Raw genomic sequence first — 19,786 nt, forward strand, 5'->3', positions numbered from 1 at the left:
CTCTTTCGTCCCTCTTTCCTGCCACACACGGGATTAGCCACAGGTACGCCTTAGAGAATTAGATAGATAGATAGACAGATAGACAGATAGACAGACAGACAGACAGGTGGGCCTCCCAGCAAGCCTTGGATACTATTCCAGTCTGCTTCACACTGCCCTTTGATTGGCCAGTCTTCCCTACATCATCCACCTTACAGCCATTGGTTCTGATCGCAAATTGTGGAATTAACCAGAGGTTCATGAAGAGAATGGGTTCAGATGTAGTGCATACCTCAGGGCAAGCAGCACTTGGTTTGGCAAACCAACTTCAGATCTTGGTTGCACATCTTGGTTTGAGGCCCTCAGTGAATCCCTGGTTCCTACCTCAGCATGGGTTCAGACAAGCTGGTTACTAACTTTGCAAGTAGGTTCTGCATTCTGTGTGAACCTGCTCGATCTTTGTGCTAAGCCAGGTTTACACTGATATGCATAGCTTATGTTCGCAGTGTACAAGCAAGCCATGGTTTCTGCGGTTTCTCTCTTCCACAACCTTCCTTGAGCATTTTTGGTTGATATTCCAAACAAGAGCTTCCAAGAGTAAAGCAGTATCCCAACACCACAGTCAGTCCAGATGCAATGCCAAACCAGCTTCAAATAGTTACTTCCAAAACATGCACCAGCAATATTAGTTTCTCAAAATATTTAAGGAATGTTAGTAGCAGATGAACACATGTGATGATGTTACATAGATATTAAAAGTTGGGGTACTTTGTGTGCAAATAACTTCCCCGCCCTTCCCCCAAATTATCTCTAAAAAACATGCAACATCTTCCACAGTCTTAAAGTAATCTGAAACATAGCAGGTATGAATTTGATGTTTAAATTGTAAAGAAACTGCTCTTCTAAATATGTACATAACACACACACAAAATTCCTTTTATCATTAAATCTAACAGAAATTGTAACTGTAGAAAAAAGTTTTCCAAATTTAAATCCGTATATTACAATGTTCTAGAACAAAATGCAGTTCAACTAATTTCTGAAATTATTTAAAATCACAGAGAAAAGCCATATTGTGAGAGCTGTCACCCGAATAAATAGATTAATCAGATTATGTGGCTATAATGGATTAATTTGCATGTGAGAAAAGAATGGTTCTAAAGAAAACCAGCTTACTTTGTTTTTAAATGATGCAAACGTGTATCACATAAGGTGCCATCCCAGACAGGACGTTTTGCCTTCATTCACACACAAAAGGGTGCTTCTTTCACACACAAAAGGGTGCTTGCTGCCACCTCTAAGGTGGCAGCAATTTTTTAACTACCTAAAAAAAAATTTTTTAATCTGCTAATCAATTATTTGAGTGCATCTTTTTAGTCAAAAATGTTTTAAAACCAATCAATCTGATTAATCAATTAATGTTGCAATCCTATAAGGTCACCATATTTAAAGAAGCCATTTTCCAGGAATCCTTTAGGAATGTAAGGTGTTATGTTGTGGAATAAGAAATTAATAGGCCTCCTTTTTAAAATAAGGTTATTATAAGTAGTCAGTTAAAAAGCAAAAGAGAGGCAGAATGGAAAATATATGTACACAAGGACACTTGGCATCAGGCATCAAAGGCAGGGTTTGTTTTTTAATACAGACCTGAAATTACAACTTGTCAACAAAGGCACTGCAAGAAGAAAGAAAAGACACCAGAGTTGATGCTAATACACATGATTTTGGAAATATTGCCAAAATACCTATCGGGGCTCAGGAAATCCACTAGTCTACTTGTTTGTGACAAGTAAAAAATGATGCCCAGCGAGCAAAAAAAAGTACAGATTAGTAATGTACCAACATACCTCAACGAGTTGTTTATTGTTTTTAATTGTCTGGCTGGTGAACAGAGCCAACATTTCTTGACCCCGATGCCTATATTTGTGTGTGCATACGTATGTAGCAAACGCTGTACACCAGCTCTAGATAAGAAAAATGATTTGTAAAATATGAAGGTGTTCCTACAAGTAAAGTTGTCAAAGATACTGTAAGGCACCGAGAGATTGTGTGGTGGGGACAGTGGTAATGATGGTGTCAATTGGGTGATTGAGCTTAGCGTGCCCAATGTCGCAGAGGAATGTGGCAGATGGAAGGGTCTCAGATGGAGAGGCTGAGCAACTCTGATGCTAGAGAAGGACAACACAAGCAGGGAAGGAGAAGAGGCAGCAGGCGTAAGGCAAGACAACAGGAAGGAAGAGTAATCCAAACGAACAGGGAAGAGGCAGAGATGGAGGGAAACTAGGCGAAAGCAGAGAGGAGGGGGGCATGCAGACAAAAAGCTGCACAGGTGAGAATCACATGTCAATTTGAAATTGATATTGAAACATCTTCATAGGAATTCCTGCAACTGGTTCCCTTGCTAGTGCTGGATCCAGAATAGACTCCATTGCAGCTGCAAGAAATCTTGCCGTTATGAGTGGCAGTGATGCTAGAACAGCTCTATTTCGGGGTGACCCAGAAAGCACCCCTCTAGTTAATGGAACTGCCTCTATTTTGGATACCTCCGTTCATGGAATCATGAACTTGCAAAGTACTTGCAAAGCAAAACCGTAGGCACTCACTCCTCCTCCCTCCAGTGGCCGTGACTGCAGCAGCGTAGCATTGCTCTGACTCTGCATTGCTTTTGAAAGGATGCAGGATGCTTACCTAGATGGACACAGGAACAGCAATTCCCACCCCTACTCTCAGTTCAGTTTCGAAGGCAGGAAGCAGACAAAACTCATGATGAACAGAATGTGTGTTCTGCACCTACAACAGCTTTTTTAAAAATTCAAGGGGAGGGAGCCTTCAATGGCTGTTACCCATCAGAGCCTAAAATGCAGGGCTTGACAAATCCCAGGCAGCAGGGAGCCATGGAGTCTAGAAATTTAACTGTGGCCCCTAGACTCTGAAATTCAGAGGTAGCTATTTAATAAACTCTTTATTTTTCCCAGGCCTGTTTTTATTCCAATGTTCTTACCAATAAAGGGGATAAAGAGAAGTTCATTTGCCCTTCCCTCCACAATGTCTGTCATTAAGTCAGGTAATTCTGTTTTTTGGCTGGCTCTTAGTCCATTTGAAAAGGGTCAAAAATTGTTAAAATGAGACCTCTGAATTCCTAGGCAGTATGCTTCTCATTAGCTAAACAGTTTGGGACTATGGTACCTGAAGGCTTGCTTGCTCCCCTATGACCCTGGCTGACTTTTGAGATCTTCTTCCGAGGACTTGCTACCACATGGGAGAGAAGTAGGGAGTATCTCATTTCTTGAACGTCAGGCTCCCTCTCCTTTATCCACTTGTCAGGCTCCCTCTCTAATGCTTTGTTGAGCTGTTAATCTTGTATTGATGCTTTAAGAACATAAGAACATAACAGCAGCCCTGCTGGATCAGGCCCGAGGAGGCCCATCCAGTCCAGCACCCTCTTTCACACAGTGGCCCACCAGATGCCACTGGAAGCCACAGGCAGGAGTTGAGGCCATGCCCTCTCTCCTGCTGTTACTCCCCCGCAACTGGTACTCAGAGGCACCCTTTGGAGGCTGGATTAGTAGCCGATGACAGACCTCTCCTCCGTGAAGTTATCCAAACCCCTCTTAAAGCCATCCAGCTTTGAACTGCGTTATTGTTAGCCATCTTGGGAATCCTTCCAGTTGAGGGGCGGGATGCACATACTTTAAATAAAAATTAACTACCAGACACTGGGGACAATCATTACCACCATACCCTGTTTATGGGCTTTCCAAAGGCATCTGGCAGGTCTCCAAGGGACACAGAATCCTGGATCGATCCAGAAATGCAATGCTTATGCTCTCAAGCAAGAATTTAGATATCACAAACAAAGAAGCTTTAATAATAGATGGCTTCACGCATAATGGTGGCAAGTCCGGTTCTGCTAACTGCCAGTTTCCAGTGAGTGTGCACTCCCAGTGTGAGCCCCATGTTCTGCTCCCAGCATGTCTCATGAACTGCCAATGCAGAGTTGTCAAGAAGCACTTCCTTCCACCACCCAACATCTGCCACCAACCTAAAACCTTGGTTAGGGAAGTTAGGGAAGTCGGAGGGGAAGTTGATGAACCCACCAACATTGGTGGGTTCACACAACACACTGGGAATAGAACTGGACTTGCTGCTGCTATGTGTGGAGCTGCTCTGTGAAATACACACACACAGAGCCCTCTAATTTAAAACTGGTCAGTGGATTGCAGTAGGTTCTGGCAAAAATAGAGAGATGTAAAGCAAGCACTAAAAAAAATCCTTATAAATCAAAAATTAAAAATAAGAATGTAATTTATTTATCAGATTTGTATACTGCCTCATACAGATGGCTCTAGGTGGTTCCCAAATATAAACACAGATAAAAATAAATAACTCATTAAGAACAATATCAAAACCAATTTAAAATCATTTCAGTATTCGTTAAAAGCCAGGCTAAAAAGATATGTTTTTAGGGCTCTTTAAAAAGGCTGCTAAAACTCTTAAGCCTCTAATATCCATAGGGAGTGCATTCCAGAGCCAGGAGCAGCTACAGAGAAGGCCCGACCCCGATTCGCCCCCAGGCGAGCAGGTGGCAGCCAGACGGACCTCTCTTGATAACCTTAGAGTGTGGTGGGGATCATTCTGAAGAATTAAAGTAAAGACAGGAGCAGGTGGTCTGCCATATATTCAAGCTGTTTTGAGCCTTATGGCTCATCTGCAGGCTTCTACAATGACTGAGCAAAAACTTGCAGAGGAATCTTAAAGCCCTCCACAGCTTGGATATATGGAGGACCACCTCCTCCCATATTTAATTTAGTTAGTACATTATTATTTTAAAATTTTATTTATTTTTTGAAATCTCTGCTTTCCATTTTCACAGAAGTGCTCAAGGCAGCTAACAAATCAGATTAAAAATAGCCAACAATTTTAACAATGGAACAACAACAAAACTGACAGATTTACATCCCTTCCATGATGAAATTCAAGGCAAGGTACACAAGGTTCTCAGACAGCCTCCGACGTAAGCAATGACATGACCCAGACCTCCTTAGTTCAGCAAGGTTATGTTGCCTTGCGGACTTTTCAGTCAAAAGGTAGAATAAGAATGCCAGCACAAACACACATGGCTGCAAGAAGCCACACTGAATTAGTGTCATTTGGAGACTTTTGCTCCTCAGAGTGAGTGTCACTCAGGGCTCCATTTTGTCTCTAATAATTTTTAAATATCTACATGCTGGGGGAGATCATCAGGGGATTTGGTGCAGGGTGTTATCAGACACCCAAATCTATTTCTCCATGTCAATTTCATTAGGAAATGGCATTACTTCCTTAAATACCTCCTAGGGGTAGGAATGGGCTGGATGGGGGGTAACAAACTGAGGCTGAATCCAAATAAGACAGAGGTGCTCACTGTAGGGAGCCATAACCCAGGAGATGGGATAGGTCTGCCAGTTCTAGAGGGGGTTACACGAACAGGTACGCAGTTTGGAAGCACTTCTAGATCCAATATCTCAGGTGGAGGAGGTGGCCAGGCATGCTTTTTATCAATGTCGGTTGGTACATCAACCGTACCCTTTCCTGAAAAAGAATGACTTTAAAACAATGGTGCACATGCTGGTAGCCTCCAGGCTTGACTACTGCAATGTGCTCTACATGGGGCTGCCTTTGTATGTAGCCAATCAATCAATCAAAAATTAAATTGACTTTGTATGTAGTCCTAAAACTGCAATTAGTACAGAATCCTGCTGCCAATTTGGTATGCAGGACTTCCTGAAGAGATCATATTACTCCTGTTCTGAAAGAGCTACACTGGCTGCCAACAGGTTTCTGGGCAAAATACAAAGTGCTGCTGGTTATTACCTAGAAAGCCCTTAACCACTTGGGCCCAGAGTATTTGAGAGATGGGAGTGATGTGCGCACACGACGTGCGAGGCGGGTGCGCACGCGGTGGAGAACACATGCACAGCCCATACTTCTGCCCATTTCCAGGCAACAATGGGGGAAGGGGCGGCAGGGAGGTACGCTGCCGCCCCATGGGTTTTGGAAAAAACGGAGCGCCAGTGGGGGAAAAGAGGCGGGAGGGGTGAGTGTACCCTCCCCCGCCCTTAAAGAGAGACCGCCCCCCCAGCATCGAACCAATCGGTTCGGAGGCCCATAAAGGGCCTCCAGACCAGTTCTGTGCACATCCCTATTTAAAGGCACTGCTGATTAGGTATACCCGCTCTCCTCCTACAGACTTCACTGTTTTCTGGGTACAGAAAAGGGCAATGACAATTATCACGTTCCTGGAATATTTCCCCTGCATTGAAAGCCTCACCACACGGCAGTATGCGGTCAGTGTGGAGCAACGGGTACAGAGCTTGAACAGAACCAGGGGTGACCCAAGATTAAACGCAAGATCAAACTGAGGGCAAGTCACTATTTCTCAGCTGAACCTCCCTTTAAGGGGTGTTACAAGACTAAGGGGTGGAGAAGAGAAGCAAACTAAATGTTCTGCTCCGAGCTCCTTGGTAATAAACAAGAGGCTCCACTGAGGCATCCCCCAACTTCTATTCAATTTATGGGGCAGAAGGGTGCCTACTTTTAATCACTGCTTACCTTTACTCTCTAGGCCAAACAGGTATTATAGAGTGTGTCCCACAGTCAACAGCAAAACCCTCTAACTGCACATGCCAGGCTAACATTACAACATCCATGCTCCAAGGAAATTCTGCCCAGTTCTATCATCTCATGAGAAATGGGCAGAACCACAGGGAAGCAGACGCTGGAAGGATTCTGTGACCCATTGGGGACAGGGGATCATTTGCTTATGTAAATTGCTTTGAACACATTTGGTAGAAAAGTGGTATATAAAATAGTAATATTAAAGATGCAACTACTGTGAACGACCTCCCGAAGAGATTTCTCAAAGCACACAGTGACATGTTTGCTGCAGTGGAACTTCCTGGAAAGATTCTTTTCAGTTAGAGTACTGCAGCATTCCCATCTGCATGAAACAGAACTGGAAAAACAGCGGTGCTGCTTCCCAGCACCACCCGTTTTTCTTTAAGGAGATGTACGGGCTCCAAAACAGGACAAGGGGAACACATGGCCTCCAGAGAACTCACACACAATAATTAAAATTTACAAAATGGCGCAGACATGGGGAGCAGGGAAAAGATACATATCACTGATCAGATCACAAACAATCGTGTGACACTTGTGTAAACACATTCCATAAAGCACATACAACAGCAGTGAATTCTCTCCTTGCGGTAAGAATTCAGTTTCCCCCCAGGTGCAAAGCTTGCAGTTTGGAATGCTTAAAAAAACCTGAAGTGAAGCCTGGAGAGCAGACAGGTGGATTACGAGCAAGCAGAAAATGAAATGTGGGTCATTAGATAAAAGGGCTTTGTTATGACATAAGGCCAAGGTACCCTACACCCCCCACAGCCCAGTTCCTCTGAGAGAAGCATGGATGTTTAGAAGTTTAAAAGTGAGGGTATACTTTCTTTGTTCGGGGTCCAGAGAAAACATGTCTAGAACAACAACAAGAAGTTGTAGGGATATTCAGAATAAATATAGACTGCAATTCTATGCATAATTACTTGGGAATCATGCCTACTTAACTCGGCGGAACATACTTCATGGCCAACACACATAGGACCAGACTTCATGTGATATATAAGTGGCCTTGCTTAAAGAACACCCTCTCAAAACAGCAAGAAGTTTAGGCTAGGGTACTGTTTCTTAAGTGGTGCCAGTGAAATTATCCTATAATAATCAGATTAGCATGAGTTCACATGGAAAAGTCACCTAAAATAAATAAATAAATAAATAAATAAATAAATAAATAATCTCAAAACCAAAAAAAAAGGAATTTAACATGTTCAGCATGGCCAGAGAGAGAGGGAAATGTTTAATATTTCAATTACAAGGACTCATATTTTGGATTTTGGTTGGATTACTATTTCTACCAGAAAGAATTGATAATTCTTCCAACATCTGAGCAATTACTTTTGAGAAAGGCTTACAGTTAAACTCACCTGATTCATTCTGAAATCCTGTTGTGTTCTGAAAAGATACATACAACAAAGAAACTCCTTTGATTACATGAACCCTAAAAAGAAAAACAGACAATTGTAATATGCACCTACCTACAAGTGTATACGTGATTTGAAGCTATATTCAAATCAATAGTGGGGGGGTTATTTTTTCCCCAGAAAGCAAATTGATTACTTTATGCAAATTTGGCTCCAAATTACACTAATATAAAAACTAAACTGAAAAGTATGCTTTTCACTTTAAAAAAAAATTGTAAGAGTTCCTAGTATCTATAATTGCACAGAAAATTTTCAGAATTGAAAAGATCTGTGAAAAGATAGTTGAAAAAATAATTACATTTTTAATTTTCACATTTCCTAAACTGAGGTGGCAACATTCTTCAAGAGACAGCCTGTGTTTCTTAGATTTATTAAAACATTTATATCCTAAGTTTCCTTTAAAGGCAAAAAAATCCACAAGACAGCCAACAGTAAAATCAAATGCAAGATATAGAGATAAAAATGAACAAACTAAACATATCAACAGGTTAATATCTGAAATTTGACTGTTGTGATTTATGTTCAGCAAAAAGCCCACCAAATTCCTTAAGGAAATTCCATGAGGTTGGCCCCACCACCAAAAAGGTGGTGAACTACTCCATGTAGCTACCCAATGAATTTCAAATGGAATGAGCATACAGAGCAGAATCTCCAAGCAAAACCTTAATGTACAGGTAGGCTCACCTGAGAGAAGATCATCCTTCAAACTGAAGGCAATGAATTCAAAATAACAACATTGGAGGATAACCATAACCTATAATGCAGCACTCACTATACCTGCATCATGTACTTTTGTAACAACATGAACTAGCTTCTGCTGTCCAGCTCATGGAGAAGTGTCAACATGGCCCACAGTGCAGAAGAAAATCTATTGCACCTCAGCCTTAGGAGATGGATTCTGTCTTTACCAGAGCAGAGCAGTCACTAGCTGACATCCTGATAATGAAGTGCTTGTGGAAGCAGATTATACTAGCACAAAGCTAGCTACCTTCACTAGTCTGGGGTGTGCCTTACAGATTATTGTTGCACATGCAACTGTGCACAACTGCAGAATATCTCATTCGTTTTAAATTGAACTTTTGCGCAATCATGTGAATTACTTTTTAGTGCAACGATGCAATCTTCTTATGCTAGTGCAACCTTGCTTGTTATACAAGTGCATTGTGTGTCAGGATGTCAGCCACTGCCCCTAAATTTAGAGCACAGGATTTCAACTCTGCCCTAACACAGTCTGGGATTTGGGGAACAATCCATGAAAGTAGACCCTACATTCTGATAAATTATTATTAAGCATATTTATATACCACTTTTCAACAAAAGTTCTCAAGCAATTTGCATCAGGGGGAAACGCCAGAACAGTTCCCTGTTCCCAAAGGGTTCACAATCTAAAAAGAAATCACAAGCTAGGCACCTGCACCAGCCATTGGAAAGATGTGTCAGGGCAATTGCTCTCTCCTTGCATAAATTTAAGAGGGTCACCACCTTAAAAAGTGCTTCTTTCCTCAAATAGCAGTGGTTAACAGGCAATCACTCATCAAGTATACGTCTAATGAAAACAATTAAACAAAACCACATTAACACACATGTTTTTGTGCTCTCTTTCTGAAATTGCTGGTTGACTATCATCCTGCAAAGTGGTACAGATTATCTTACCATTTCCCTGCATTCCTGATCAAAAATATTGATTGATTGATTGATTGACCATATTTTTATACCACCTAATATGTACATCATATGGATCTAGCAGCCCACTTTGGTTATGTGCTGAAGCCCTACTTCATGACCACCAGAGGTATGAATGGTGGCAAGACAGATCAGGAACTACTGTACTCAGAGGATGCATGGAGTTTATGAAACTTATCACACATGAAAGCTCACCTTGCCCATTCTCTAGACCAAGGCTACTCAACTTCGGCTCTCCTGCAGATGTTGGCCTACAACTCTCATAATCCCTGGCTATTGGCCACTGAGGCTGGGGATTATGGGAGTTGCAGTCCAAAACAGCTGGGGGGGCTAAATTAAGCAGGCCTGCTCTACGCTATGTCAAGGCAACATTGTTTCAGAGGGATCTTTTGAGCATATGAACATATGATTAACCACTGATGCTTCTGTTCAGTTTCTGGTTTTATTTATTTTTGTTCATTTTATTTAACATATTTTTATACCGCCCAAAACGCAAGTTTTAGGGGTTTATTTGTTTTGGTTGTCTTCTCAAGCCATTTTTAGGGGACCTCTGAAAGGGGAAAAGCTATCAAATATCTTTTAAAAGAAGTGCAAAAGCGTGGTAAGATTCATCTTCACACTTGACAGGACCAGGTTTTTAAGTGGTTAGGCTCTCATAACTTTTTATTTTGAAACAGATTAAGAGCACTGTATTATTTATAATCTGCTCTGTTTTAACAAGAGTAAACAACTGTTGATTACCAATTATGTTGAACCATAAAAATACACCTAATCAACTAGCTGTCTATGCCATTACTATAAAGGAAGAGGGGAGAAAAAGATCTCTCTCACACATGTACCTACAAGCACCAAATAGTACCGTGGTGTAGTGACTTTTTCTCACTCTCAGACCGAAGTGATGCCTTTGAATGACTGAGTGACCTTTTATCACTCACATAGGAATGAGATGTTCTAGATCCAGTATATGCACAAAGAACACAAGGAGTCTCAATGGCATCAAGAGATGTGCACAAAGAAACATGGATCAGGGTTAAGCCAAGATTTCCATGCAAAGACCCTCTCAGAAAAAGCTGATTTTGTACAGTCCCTCCCTGCCACTGCAGTTCAACTTCTACAAATTCTACAGTATGATGGGTAGATATTTAAAATATCTACCTATCATATAAAGGAAGTTACAAACTTGCTTGATTTGATAGGGCAGACTTGCAAGATCTACTTCAGGGTTTTGGTTTTGTTTGCTTTTTACTAGATCCTCAAAGACCATCAACTGGATCTAGATGCAAAATGATGGGTCAGGATCTGGAAGCAGAGGCAGTAGCTTATGCACCCCATAAATCATACACCAGGACAATCTGTAAACCCAAATACAAATCTACACCTGAGTTAGTACAGATGAGCAATTCCAATAACCTAATTAAGTTGGAGGAGAAGCCTTTCCATTGCTGAGCAGTTGGGAGACAGAACCTTTGATGATTTGTTACAAATAATCCAGCATAGGAACATAGGGAACTGCCTTATACAGAATCAATACTGTTGGTCCATCTAGCTCAAAATTGTCTACACTGACTGGTATCAGCTCTCCAAGGTTTCAGGCAGGAGACTCTCCCAGCCCTACCTGGAGATGCTGCCAAGGATTGAAGCTGCATGCAAAGCAGATGCTCTGCCCGAGCATTGAGAAATCCTCCATCCTTGTGACAGAGGGCTGAGGAGCCCATTTACTGCCCCCGCCAACCAGCTCTGGTCCAGCACCCTGCTGCCTCCCTGACAGATGTTTGAAAACCTCTAGTAAAAGAGGGGCCCACTACTGTGTGAGGCAGCCTCTGACACAAATGAAGGCCATGGACAAGCTCCACAGGTTCTGAAGTCAGTAATAATGAATTCTTAAGAATGTGATCTGGACCCAGTATTCCAGGCTGGAACAAGCTCTAATTGCTTAAGCATACATCCAATTTCACCAGACCTCTCATTCTGCCCTTTCCCCCTATTATCTTATACCACTATGTGTTTAAGCCATCTTTCTGAAAAACCGCAGGGCAAAATAAACAAATAATCTCAATTGTAATAATAATCTCAAGTGACTGGCCCAGAGTCACCCAGCAAGTATTTGGCTGAATGGGGATTTGAACTCGCGTCTCCCTGGTCCTAGTCCAGCACTCTAGCCACTACACCATGCTGGCCCCCCAATATTTTGGATCAAAGAGTGGTAAGCAATATTGAACACCATATTAAGTGCAACCATCTATTTAAATAAATAATACTTTTAGATAAGTCTGTGTCTGGGATTTTAATTTTGAGCAATTCAGTCCAAGTCCACATCTGAAAGCAGCCATATTGACTATATAGCAGTAAAGCTAGCTATACTGAATATAGGAAGAAGAAATGATATACATTCCCAAGGAAAACAAAAAAGGGAGCATCCACAAACACAAACAAACAAAACAGGGAATAAACCTGATCTAAAAGGTAAACCAAAGCAATGCAAAAGATCAGGAAAAACTGTAAACTGATCAAAGATTAGTAATATATATATAAGAAACAAGAATATAAATGAGTATTTGAATAATAAAGATTAATAGTGCTTCATGAGAATGCTTAAAACTTAAACATCTCATGTAAAACTTAAGTTTTAACAAGTTTAACGAGATGTTTGAATTTTAAGACACTATATATGGAAAAATGATTTAAGGTTTTTCACTTTTGATTGTCTTCGTGAGAACTTCATAAGGACTTGAACTCACCTGGTACAGCAAGATTACACAATTTTGGCAGCATATGTCTTGAGGACTTTTATGATACTAAGACTAATTATCTAACTGGCATATGTCTAAAGACTTCTAATACATTATGACTTTAAAGCATTCTTATGAAGCATCATTATTAACCTTTATTATTAAAATACTCATTTATATTCTTATTTCTTGTATATATGTTACTAATCTTGAAACATATTGCGGTTTATCCACAAACATTTACTTGCATAAATCGCTGATAATAAGGTGCTAGGCCCTCCTACCACTTCTACCAGATGTATACAAGACCTCTCCCTGCAGTATACTAGACACCTAGAGGAGACATTTTGCCAGTTTTTCCTTTGGATATAATCTCTGGGGTCAATATCCCAGCAATTTCACATTCTTTCTGAAATGCAACAATCATCAGCCACAATACTCCATCCAGTCCCACAAAGTACTTTTGAAGTAAGCCTATTTTCCTCAGGGAAGGTATTGGACTGGAAAGTATCAGACGTAAGGTGGGGCCATGGATAAGCCTGGTTCCATGCAATGTCCTTGAGCCTTGAGAGCTGAGAGACCATGCTCCCCTCTTCTGTGCCCACACAAGCATCTACTTCCAACTTCAGTTTAAAAAGAAATCAAGATGGGGTGTGACTTTCAAACCAACCAATCTTGGTTTCTACTATCCAACTTGGGGGGGGGGGATAGATTTGTAACCCACTTCAATTTTGGGTTGACTTCCCAAGCCTTTAGGTCAGGGTCTGACAAATCCCAGGCGCCAGGGAGTCATGGTATGTGGAACTGTAACTGTGGCGCCTAGATTAAGATATTCCGATGTTACCTGTAAAAGGGATAAAGAGAAGCCCATTTATCCTCTCTCTCCACAGTGTCTGTCACAAAGTCTAATAATTTTGTCAAGTGTCCATTGTCTGGTTTCTAAATTTTTAGACTGTCTCTTAGATACAATTTTTTTTAAGCCTGCTCTAGGTTTATTTCAAACAAATTGGTTAGAATAAACCACGGTCAGTTGGTTCAGAAGTCATTTTAACTTCTTCTTTTTAACTGCAACCGGAAGTAGATTTTTTTCCGAGGCTTTGTGGGTGGGAGGGCAGAAGCATGTGCTCCTGAGGCTTGGAGATGTTGCGCAGAACCAGGCTTTAACCACTGTTCCAACGTCATCAAATCAAATCAAATCTTTATTGTTACGGTCATTTGACCAGCAAAGTTCCAACGTCATCTGGCCTGGTCCAAAGAAAACAAACAAGTATGGTCCATCATTTACAACATAATATCAACCAAAAATACACACAATCTCACCCTGATACGCCATATTCATCAGTAACTACTACCTGCTAGTTCCACAAACTCCAGTTTCCAGCATAGGTAAGAATCCCATCATCACCCATAAGCATGCAAAAAATAGCATGGGGAAACCGCCATGTTTTAGGTACATTGATTACGCATCCAACAAAACGATTTCAAGAGATAACAAATGCATTATTTACTGACTTTGAGTAGCACTCACAGAAGTGGATAACGCTAGACCAAGTTCTTTTTGCGCAAGTGTACACAATCATTCAAGTCACATAGAATTCCTAGTGGTAAAAACAAAGAGGCTATTACAACACAGTTGACCCTGGATGCACAATACACTGTGTGGAAGAAACAGAATTGTATTATTAGACAACTGATGTAGCAAAAATATTTACATTTAAGGCTGCAATCCTGTACACAGTTACTTGGTAGTCAATTGTATTTTGTTCAATTGAACTTATAAATAAACAAGCACAACCCCTTAGTCCCCAGACCCTAATGTAACTAAGCTTAAATATGTGTAACTGAAATAAGCAAAGACCCTTCACCTTTCTATCTCTACCTACTTATGTATTCCTTCTTTTGTCTGCTCCCCACCCTAAGGAAACTGGTGCATGGACCTGTCCTCTTACAATTTATGAGGTGATGTAGTGATGCCACAAATAATTATGATGATTCGAACAAAGCTTCAAATCACCCTAACCTCCCCCCTTCCCCCAATTAAAGCCTGACTTAAATAACTGATCACCAATTTGAACCTGGCCTTTAATGGGTATTTCCTAAACAAACTTATATCGGAGGAAGGAATGCCCGGATTTGCTATCCTTGAGTTTATCCTGAACAAAAGGGAAGATTTAGTCAAGGAGGTTAAAGCAGTAGGAACTTCAGGAGAAAGTGACCACGTAATGCTGAAATTCTTGATCTTATGGAAAGTTAAAAGTAAGCATTGTCAAACATAGGTTGGATTTAAGGAAAACTGATTTTCATAAGTTCAGAAAAGTATTAGGTAGAATTTTATAGCTAAACGATCAGGTAGAATTTTTCTTGATACACTAAATAGGTTGTGATCTGCTTTGGCCTATTTATTTAATTAAAAATAAAACCCACTACATTAATTTCACACATCAAAAGTTTCAAAACTATCTCAAATATTTTTCTAGTAGCCAAGTAGTTGATCTGAAATATGTGATATGGGGAGGGAGGAGTCAATAAAAACACTTAAAGTGGTTTAAATGCTATACTGAATCAAATTCAGACGTTTACGTATATAGAAATTGTTTTTACTGAAATATCATCATCATCTCATTCATTTCAGTCCATGAACAGCCAGTGCTGAAATACTCAACAAAACACATATGTACTCTCTCACGTACTTCCTAGAGATAAAACATTAATTAGGAACATAGGCAGCTGCCATATAGTCAGACCCTTGGTCCATCTAGCTCAGTATTGTCTACACAGACCGGCAGCGGCTTCTCCAAGGTTGCAGGCAAGAATATTTCTCAGCCCTGTCTTGGAGATGCTGCCAGGGGACCTAGATGCAAGCATGGAGGTGCTCTTCTCAGAACGGCTCCATCCCCTAAGGGGAATATCTTACAGGCTCATGCATCTAGTCTCCCATCCATATGCAACCAGGATGGACCTAGCTTAGCAAAGTGGACAAGTCATGCTTGCTACCAAACTTGCCTAATATTACATTGGCAAATATTCTTTGTTACTAATGAATTTTATAAAACAATGACTCATATCCTGACAAGCATTTCATACACCAAGGGGCTATTTCTGTCAATTTCCCTTTCCCTCTGGAGCCCACTGTGTGCCACTAACATATGTCACTCAACACTCGGGAATATATTTTGATAATGCATGGTGAACTTCAGAGTTAAAGGCAATTAGTTAAAATTGCCCTTCCCCGCCACTGAAGAAATAGCGTAGCACTGGTATAGTATTCACATTGTTGCAGGTGGGCAGTATTAAGATCTGAGAGAGTAAACACCTTCAGGACTGCCATTCTACAAAGGATTTGACAGACCATAATTTAAAGTTTCAGGGACGCTCTAATTTTTTTTTAGACATCTGCTGGTTTTTAAAGAGACAGATTCTAAGAATCAATTCTTAATTCTGTTGTGATCATGTCTATCTCCAAGAAACAATCTGCAGGATCGCAAGCCACCTGCATCAAAACTTCTAGCCAGAGAAATTCCCCAATCATGAGACACTGGGGATTTCTCTGAATTTTTAAAAGACAAAAATACAAAGCCATAGCACATCTATGGTGTTTTCCCACATAACACTATTTTTTTTTTACATTTCCATTGTTGAGAATGTACATTTCCACTGTTGAGAATGTACATTTGATTCACCTGCGCACAAAAATCAAGCTTTGAAAGATTTCAGTATCCTGTGCAAAATACACCAAATCTTTCAGACTGAACTTTCCCTATACTCCAGCTACACCCCCCTCAATGGTCACCAGAGGACCCCTCCCCACCCAAACATGCAGCCCTGACATGTATATACAAACACACTTTCAACAACTTTCTCACCCAATCCCTTCCCATGGCTTAAGACAACCAGTTCCAAATCTGCAAAAGCCAGGGGCAACTTGGGAAAGCTTAACATTTCCTTGGGGGTCCTACAGAGCCTTTTTGGGATCAGAGGTTGTCAGCTCTGCAAACAATACAGGCAGGCAGGGGGAAGAGAAGACCCCAAAACTACCTGGCTTTCCCAACTACCTGAAGTCCTGTCTGGCATCCCTCCCCATTTCATTAGGAATATCCAGAGGTGTTCTTTGGGGCCAAAGTCCAGGGCCTACACACCCCCTGAGGGCCCCCAAATCGTCTTTAACCTACCCTGGGTGGTGTGGTCGCCCTGCCATGCTGCACTGACCAGCCTCTGCTGTAGAGACAGAGCGGGGAGTAGGGAAAGAAATATGTGGGATGGGAATCTGTGTTAAGTTTCATGTTGCAATGCTTCTGCTCATGCATATTTGCACAAGTATACCTGTTTTATACTCTTACATTCTTGTGAATTCTGTTGCAGTTTGTGCCCTCAAAGAACCCTTGTTAAAAATACCATGTGTGTGCGTGTGTGCGCGCACGCGCGTCAGAGAGAGAAACAGTGTGTGTGAGTGTGTGTAGCGGGGCGATGCTTAACTTGTGTGGAGGGGACCAGTATTCTTTCTAAAAAATGTCCTCTGCGTGCGGAATGAGTTTTACTCTGGACGGCAGGATCAAGGCATTGTGCGCGCACCTGCATTCAGAGTGGGGCCTTCCTGGTTCAAACTGAGCAGGGTCTAAAACCAACAGAGCGGACCTCCAAAAACGTGTGAGCGCGCACACATGCGCAGGCCTTAGAGGGACCACTTTGGGGGAATCCCAAGGCCTATAGGTCCGGGCTCCAACGTTACCTAGGCGCTGCTGTGTGAATACCATCAACACCTTTCGAGGCAAAGTGTGCCCTCCGGTCAGTGTCGTCCTCCAGGCGCCCACAGAGTCCTGCAGAATACAGGAGGGGTTTCCCATGACCTCCTCCCTGCGCAGTATGCAAGGATGATGCCTTTCAGCACCTTCCTCTATCGCTGCTGCCCGATAGAGGGGTTCCCCATAGTCCCCCCCCTCAATTACTAATGCTTCAAGACTGCAGGGCCCCTTCTTCAGCTATGGGGCCTGGGGGTGTGTATAGGGGTGTTTGTGTGTGGGGGTCTCCTTCCAGAAGTAAGCACAGCCCCTGAAAGCCCCTCCACGGACGCACCCCCTCCACCTGGGGGGGCTCCCCTCCCAGGGCCCCTCCTCCTCCAGAGCCAAACATCCCTCCAAGCACTGAGGGAAAGGGGGGGGGGCTTTCACAGCCATATACCCCCCAGGGGGCAAAACCGCCCCCAGAGAGCCCCTCCAGGACTAATGCTGCACACACCCCCGACACGGCCTCCCCACGTCTAGACCCTTCCCCTTATTGGGGGTGTGGGGGGGGGTGGTCCCGTTCCACCAGAGCCAGCCCCCGAGATCTAGCATGCCCTCCTCTTGGGGACACCCCCCCCCGCCCAGGCTCTTGGGATCGGGGGGGGGAGATCCTCCTTCTCGCCCGCACCGGGCGCGGCCCCCTTGGACCGGAGCCCCGCGGCGGGAACCGGGAGGGTGGAGAGAGGGAGCCGAGCCGAGCCGAGCCTGGCCCGCCTCCGCCTCCTCCTCCCTGGGGCGCGGGCGGCGGCGGCGGCCTTTACCTGCGGCGCGGCCCGCGCGTCCTGCTCCTCCTCCGCCGGCAGCCGGCTCGCCTCAGTCCTCCTCGGGAAGAAGGCCCAGCTGCAGGCCCGGCCCGCGGCCCCCTCCAGACGCCATCTTGTCTGGCCTCGGAAGTGACGACGCGGCCGGGGAGCCCGAGGAGGGGACGGACGGAGGCGGCGGGGGAGCGGCTCCGGCCGACGACGACGAGGGGCTGAGAGCGAGCGAGCGAGCGAGGAGAAGGAGGAAGGCTGCGGGCGGGGAGCCCCGGCGGCGGCAGCACGAGCAGGCCCCCCGAGACATCGGGCGGCGGCGGAGGCCTGGCCGCCCCTCAGAAAAGTCCGCCCTTCCTCAGCCCCCCAGATTGAAACGCCTCAGCCGCCCCTTCCTCGGCGCCCCGAAAAAGAAAACAGCGACCACAACAACAGCCCCACCAGCAGCCCTCAGGAAACCACACACCCCTCCGAAGATGGGGCGCTTCAGAATCCCTCCGTGGATACGACGACAACGGAGACCCGCTCTCGAGGAAAAGGGAAAAGGAAAGAAAAACCACACACCGCCCTTCAGATAAAAATCTCTCCAAAAAGGGATCCAGCCCGCCAAGCCTCCCGAAAACACCCTTCAAAAACCACTCCGGATGGAAGACGGATCCCCTCCAAAGCGCACGACTGAAAGAAAGAAAGAAAGAAAGAAATCCCTCAAAAAAGACGCCTCCCAAAAAAGTAGAATTAAAAAAAGAAAGGGGGGGGGAGGATCCTGGAAAAATACACTCCTGAAAGAAAATAGCCCCCCCCACCAAAAGAACTGCTCAAAAACAACCCCAAAAGATGGATCCCTCAAAATCACCCTACTTAAAAAATCCCTCAGAAAAGACTCCTCAAAAGCACACGACTCAAAAGGTGGGGGGGGGTTCCCTCAGAAAACTCCACAAAAAACAGAGAATTTTTTAAAAAGAGCCTGAAAAAAGTATATTCCTGAAAGAAAATAGACCTGATCAAATTAATCTTTATAATGGCCATAGACCAGCATAAAAACCACCCAAAAAGCACTCCAAAAGATGGATCCCTCAGAAAAGACTTCTCCAAAAAAAGTACAATTTTTAAAAAAAAATCCTGAAAAAATACATTCCTGAAAGTAAATAGCCCTAAAAAAGGGAAAAAATGCAATCCTGCTACCCCTTTAAAAAACCACACACACCTCAAAACAAACACCCCTAAAAACCCTCAAAAATACACCCCTAAAATAAATAGCCCTTTAAAAATGCACTTCTCAAAACACACCATAAATAAATATACCCCCGGGGGGGGGACTCTTTAAAAAAAAAAAACACCCTTCAGAAAATACACCCCTTTAAAAACAGCACCATCTGCCCTCACCAATATTTTTAAATAAAAATAAAATTGTGTCATTATATTATTGATAACCTAAATTGTACTGTATTTAATTTTTGTTCTTATTTTTTTTCTTTATTATTTTCTTCGTTATGTTTTTCACAAAAAATTTACCAAACACACAAAATACTTTCCCCCCACAGAAAAGTGCCACTGGTGGCAAAACACCAGTGCTGCCAGCACACACTAATGGTCCCTCCAAAGCACGTCTTATTTATGTATGTATGCATTTGTTTAGTTTAAAAAAAATTCAGTTAAAAACAAACCATGAAAAACAGCCAGAAAGCAGTACAAATACTAGGAAATGACTAAAATGACACAGCACTGAAAAAGGATTAAAAACAGTTCAATTACAATCTTAGTGAAGAACAGTGTTCCCTCAAACAGGGATT

At 42.8% G+C, this 19,786-nt stretch overlaps 1 protein-coding gene across 8 annotated transcripts in view; it reads right to left on the reverse strand.

The window, feature by feature from the left end:
- PRDM2 (PR/SET domain 2) overlaps nt 1-18,708 on the reverse strand; it is an 83,254-nt gene extending 64,546 nt beyond the window's left edge. The window contains exons 1-4 of one of the 8 annotated variants that reach the window (XM_053280890.1): nt 18,006-18,130; nt 17,193-17,280; nt 13,995-14,064; nt 7,998-8,071 (exon numbers count right to left, since the gene is read on the reverse strand). In XM_053280890.1, the coding sequence (XP_053136865.1) occupies nt 7,998-8,039 (42 nt within the window). In that variant the 5' untranslated portion in view covers nt 8,040-8,071; nt 13,995-14,064; nt 17,193-17,280; nt 18,006-18,130. Of the gene's footprint in view, nt 1-1,626; nt 1,655-7,997; nt 8,072-13,978; nt 14,065-17,192; nt 17,281-18,005; nt 18,135-18,560 lie in introns of those variants that run through there. The other 7 variants (XM_053280892.1, XM_053280887.1, XM_053280885.1 and 4 more) reach the window with 7 other exon arrangements.
- Between the last annotated feature and the right edge of the window lie 1,078 nt (nt 18,709-19,786).

The sequence above is a fragment of the Hemicordylus capensis genome, chromosome 16 (genome assembly GCF_027244095.1).
Source record: "Hemicordylus capensis ecotype Gifberg chromosome 16, rHemCap1.1.pri, whole genome shotgun sequence".
Classification (NCBI taxonomy): domain Eukaryota; kingdom Metazoa; phylum Chordata; class Lepidosauria; order Squamata; family Cordylidae; genus Hemicordylus; species Hemicordylus capensis.